Source organism: Piliocolobus tephrosceles, chromosome X (genome assembly GCF_002776525.5).
Source record: "Piliocolobus tephrosceles isolate RC106 chromosome X, ASM277652v3, whole genome shotgun sequence".
NCBI classification, from domain to species: Eukaryota; Metazoa; Chordata; class Mammalia; order Primates; family Cercopithecidae; genus Piliocolobus; species Piliocolobus tephrosceles.
The window spans coordinates 70,958,289-70,963,763 of NC_045455.1; the positions used below are offsets into that span (position 1 = coordinate 70,958,289).

Below are 5,475 nucleotides of genomic sequence, written 5' to 3' on the forward strand. Positions count from 1 at the left end.
ATTTGAGGAACTCACTTTTTATGTCTTCATAAATTTAAAACGTTGAAAAAGTCAGAGGCAAGGGAAGACATTTATACTACTTCACAGTAGACCTCCCTCAACTTGGGCTACATATCCATTAGTCAATATTCTATAGCTATTGTTCTGCAACAAACCAGACAAGATCCTACAGTATTACCATCCTTCTATTCTTGGCCCTATCTTCCCCAAGGAGTTATACATATTCTAGATAGTCTAAATTAAGAGCAACTCTCATCATACTCTTTTTGAGTGTTTAATTATCAAGCAACAGTCTAACTAAGCCAAAAGTATTTCTCTTTTTGGGAGTGGAAATGGAAGCTAAGTTGATTGACCCACAGGAACAAGAGGGAACATGCCATTATATTTTAACCAGTGTGTAAAGAAGGCTGTTATGCAATCAATGATCTAGGTCTTTCTCTTCAGAGAAATTTGTTGTACAGAAAATTGCTGTTGGGATGAAGCTTTGCAGTCTTGCAGTCCTTGTACCCATTGTTCTCTTCTGTGAGCAGCATGTCTTCGCGTTTCAGAGGTAACCCAATAGAATCCTAGACTGTGGTGGGCCACTCTCCTCACTTGTTTGCGACATATCGTGTTAAGTCAGTGCATTGAGCTGGTGGGCAAAATGGTAAAATCTGAAGGCCAGGTCTTTCAGAACTTTCCAAGTTGCCCTGACAAATAAGTAGACTTTAGCACAACGGGCTATCACTAAAGACAGGGTCTTTTTTCTTTCCTGGCTCTGGTTTTATTATTGGGAGAACATTGGATGATATGCATATCCAGTGACTATGAAGATTCAAGAAATTCAATCTTTTATAAACATAATTATTTATATTCTAACTTGATGTATGATTCATATTCTTCCTATCGTCACATAAAAAAAAGTTAACTATGGATCATTTATTTTCCCCTTGTACATGGAACATAGGAGGAAGAAGAGGGTGAAGGGTTAAATAGGAAGTTTGGATCATGCATGATTATTTAGCATGGACTATGAAAGGAAGAAGAGTTGTGTGATAAAGAACTATTCTCTAATTCTTATTTTGCTTAGTAGACTCCCTCAGGATAAACTATCTAGAAGAACACAAATGAACTCATGCAATGCATGGAGTGAATAGTTCCAGGGTACATGTAAGGTTATTTATTAAGTAGTCAATTTTTAGGCTTTAAAACATTGATATTGTTTCCTTTGGAATTGTCTTATTTTTCCCCTTTGTTTTGGTTCCATGATCGCTTTCTCCTTCAATTATCTTTGAGACAGATCCCTCTCCTCATGTTAGTAAATGACAAAGAAAGAAGAGACATAGGGCAAAAGAATGTACCAGGGATACTTTTTCTACCACCAAAAAAAAGTTCATAGTCATAAATAACCATAGAACAACAATTTGGAAAATAGATCTTGACTTGTGAGCCTGAAGCTGTGTTTGTACATGATCCCTGAACTGATTATAGTTGATTGATCTTCTTTTGTTCAATATGATTGTCAAATGTCGAGCAACAAATTCTATCATAAAATAATGGTTGTTATTTAATCAACATGGGGGTCAAGATTGCTGCATTGATCAGAAATGTCTTTCTCTGTATTTTATTGGTGAATCATATGGTCAGGATTTCTAAGGTTCTTGTTAGTTCTAACATTCTATAACTTGATTGGCTTCAATTAAGGGAAAGGGGGAGAAGAGAAAAATTGGTATCAACATGTCCAACTTGGCTATTGTACACACTGGCAGTACCATTGACAGTGAGGGGAAAGGGAGGAAACCTTTGCTTATTTAGTGCCTGTGTTTGTGCCAGGCATTCAGCTAGTCACTTAGAAATGTTATCTCTTTAAATGCACAAAATCCTACATGCTAGGAATCTTTACTGACATTTTACAAAGGAGGAAACTGAGCCTCAGGAAGAATAAATCGCTGGCCCAAGATCAAACAGTAAGTGTAGAGCTTGGATTCAAACCCACTCGAGCCTCATTTCAACTCCGTGCACTGCACAGCAGTGCCTCTATAAAATCTGGAAAGTAGGAAGAGAGCCAGTTTGAAGGGAGGTCAGATTTAGTCAAAGGGAGTTGGAGGCAACAGTTGGTTTGGAATGTAGCTTGGAAGAGAGGTTCAGGATTGGAGGTCCAGTTTCATGGTCCTCACCCCCTAGCAGATCTAATCATGGCCTCAGCGTCAGCCCAGTGCAAGTATCCTCAGCTGGCTGTTGCAGAGGTTGGCGGGCAGGTGGACTCATTGCAGACCGCCATCTTGATCATAGATTAACCCAAACTCTTAGATCGGATAATCAATAGCAAAACACACCAAAAGCTTTAGCACATCTCTTCAAATGAGTACGTGTATAGCAGCTTAGTGACACTAAATATAATGCAAATAAAAGAAGTAGCCAAAAATAAAATAGTAAAAAAAGAGTGAGAAAATATCTTCATGCATGGGTTTCTTTATTTGTTGCTTCAGCTTATACTCTGAAATCTGACTGATACTAATGCTTGAAGAAAGGAACGAGAATGTGACTATATTTTAACCAAAGAATATCACACTAAAAATATTTAATACTTTTGTACACTGCGAGGGTCCCTTTGTAGGGTAGGGGAGGTAGGAGGACCTCAGTATTGTAGACAGATGAATATCTGAATCCTGGTTCCCATCCCTTCACTAGAAATAACATTGCAAATTATTCTTTCTGTGAGTAAAAATAAATTTTTGTAGCAAATGTATCTGAGCTCCACTTTTCCAGGAATGGCTTATTCCTGAAGCTAAAAAGGAAATCTAATTTCACTCAGAGCAACAGACTTTGACAAATTATTGCTGGGGTTGAGAATATAAACCCTTCTTAAAAAAAAAAGCTAACACTCTGGTTTTTCTTAAACCTGTTCTTTGTTATAATTTTTTTTCCATGATCATTTTCCTAATAACAGTTTTTATTCATGTAGTCTCTTAGTGGCTGATTTGTAGGTTCATTTTGACCAATTTCATCAGTGAAATGCTCTGGAACAACAACAACAACAACAGGTTTTAAAGGCATAAATGTCATATGCCAAAGACAAAGGCAGCCAAAAAATCATGACTCCCTATTCATTTGCTTTTAAAAGCCAAACACTATAAAGGGTAAAAATAAAATACCAGCAAGAATCTTGTAAACAGAGTCAGTAATTGTATTGTGCAGTGATTACTTAAATGCAGCCTGCCAGCCCAGGCTATTTGGAAAGAGGAAGTAAGAGAAACTAGGAAGAAAAGAAGACTTAGGAATTAGAGAAGGAAGAGGGTTGAGGATAAAGGGCTTTTGAATTATTAATAGACCACAGGAAGTTTTCCTTCTGTTGACTTCACATACTATCTGGGTACCTGGAGACCAGCTTACTCTCTTTCACTTAGCTCCTACTGATGTATTGTTTTCATCTCAAAGAACAGGCCACCAGTGGCCTTAAAACACTGTAATGTGTACAACAAAATTGCAGCCTTGGGCTATGTTCCATTGTTCAGGGACATCTTGCCAGCTTTTTAAATTCAAAATAATCTTTCAGAACATGGAAGTGTGAACCCTCCCCTGTAAACCATAGTAGGGAATACACCCCAATGAACATAATCGCATTCTCAGAAGGGACGGAACAGAGGAAGTGTCGCATAGGTATTAAAAGCTCAGGATCTAGATTCGAGCCCCAGATCTGCTACTTATCACCAGTGCAGCCGTGGGCAATTTGCTCGTCCCCTTTGAGCCTCACTTTACTTTTTGTGTAAAGTGACCTGTTACTTCATTGGGCTTGTACTTCTTATTCTATTTTTGGTGTAAGGCTGTTCTTTTTTCTCAAGTAGTTATTGTGTAAGTGCTGTAATTGTATCATTCAGAGACGCAATCGAAACACAGCTGTATTTTTTTCTCCCTTAGCCCCATGACATTTCGCGTAGCGGGGTTATCTATCACTGCTCTTGCATGGAAAGTTAGAAAATTTCAAGGCTTTTTAGCCTGCTCTTAAGCGACAGTCCTTGGGTCCTGCTAAAAATACGAATAGCCTCAATTTAGAAATTAGAATGTCAGTTCCATCTTTGTTGTTAAAAGAAAATCTTTAAACGAATTATATTTAGCAAAGTTTAATTGAACAAAGAACAATTTTCTAATCAAGTAACCCTCAAAAACGCAAGAAGTTCAGAGAGTTCTGCTCAGCTAGGTGGGCAGGCAGCGTTTATAAACATCTAATGGAAATGAGGTCCAGAAGCAGCTTGAGTAGTTACAGGTGAGCAGTTGTCTTACTGGGCAAGGGCTGATCAGTTGGCCACATGGGATTGGCTGTAGCTTGGCGGCTGTAGCTTGGCTGCTGTGATTGGCTGAGGCTCACCTCGTTAGTACAAAAAAAAAAAAAAAAAAAAAAAAACTTCTAAGTTAGGTTGCAGTTTGTTATGTAGACACTCAAGTTACGAGGCATCCTCAGACCAAATTTAGTTTAATTTAACATTATTTACGGGAAAACAACTGCCTCACCTCTTCCACACACACACACACCTTACTCTTTTTCTTGTTAGTCTTTTTCTCAAGTTCTAACTTCTTAGAGTTGTGTGAGGCATCTTTATTGGGGAAGCCTCTGGACCAGGACAGACGCTTCTTTGTCCAGGTGTTTACTTGTGACTCCATCCTTCACCCCTGCGAGTCTTATTTCTACCTCCGGGCTCTTGCTGCTGAGAACCTTCCATCCCCTTTAGGTGGTCCTATTGGACGACATCTAACATTAAGTGTTTCTTCCCATTTTAACTACTACTATCTAGCCAACTAGAGACCAGCCACATGCAGGTTTAGCTTTATCAGGAGAAGTCAGGCACCAGTCTTTGCGTCTGTAAATTTGTGGAAACATTAAACTCTCTCATTATCTCCTGGAAGTCCCCCTACTAGGCTGAGGTGAAGGGAGTACACCCCGAAACTTCATCCCTTTGGGAGGGTGGTTTATTACAGAACCATAACAACTTGCTTAAAAAAAAAAAAAAAAAAAAGCACAAATCCTCTCCCTCTTTCCACTCTAACAGCTTTTTATATAGCCTGTCTATGACTAAGTAAGGGGAAGCAGTCATGAAACCAGTTTCCAAAAATAGAGTGATCTGACCCTCATCCCATTACCTAACTCTGTTGTGTTAGCACTTTGCTCAAATTCTGCATAAGAAGAGTCTGTTCATTACAAGCTGAACTTGGACATATCAATACATTTTTGGTGAATTTTTAACTTCATAATTTTACTATTTTCTAACTTATTTTTTGAATTTCCTTAATTTTTTCTTCTTAAGAAAGAGGCCTCATTTGGATAATATACATTTTGACCTTTATATTTTCTTTCTTTCTCTGCTTGTTGACTACTTTTTGGACTTTTCTCCTTCTTTAATACATTAGGATTTTTTTTTTTTTTTTAGTTTAATACTGTCTACTCGGCATGTTTTCCTTCCTTCCTTCCTTCCTTCCTTCCTTCCTTCCTTCCTTCCTTCC

General features: G+C 38.2%; 1 protein-coding gene and 1 long non-coding RNA gene across 3 annotated transcripts in view; one reads left to right on the forward strand and one right to left on the reverse strand.

Annotated features, from left to right (window-relative positions):
* The first annotated feature begins 409 nt into the window (after positions 1–409).
* The window catches only part of CPB2 (carboxypeptidase B2), a 51,950-nt gene continuing 46,884 nt past the window's right edge, over positions 410–5,475 (forward strand). Inside the window, exon 1 of one of the 2 annotated variants that reach the window (XM_023187282.1) lies at positions 410–550. In XM_023187282.1, coding sequence (XP_023043050.1) covers positions 477–550 — 74 coding nt within the window. In that variant the 5' untranslated portion in view covers positions 410–476. The remainder of the gene's footprint in view (positions 551–5,475) is intronic. The other variant, XM_023187281.2, reaches the window with a different exon arrangement.
* Positions 4,142–5,475, reverse strand: part of LOC111523000 — a 48,986-nt gene continuing 47,652 nt past the window's right edge. The window contains exon 4 of the long non-coding RNA XR_002725405.2: positions 4,142–4,345. This is a non-coding gene — a long non-coding RNA (uncharacterized LOC111523000). The remainder of the gene's footprint in view (positions 4,346–5,475) is intronic.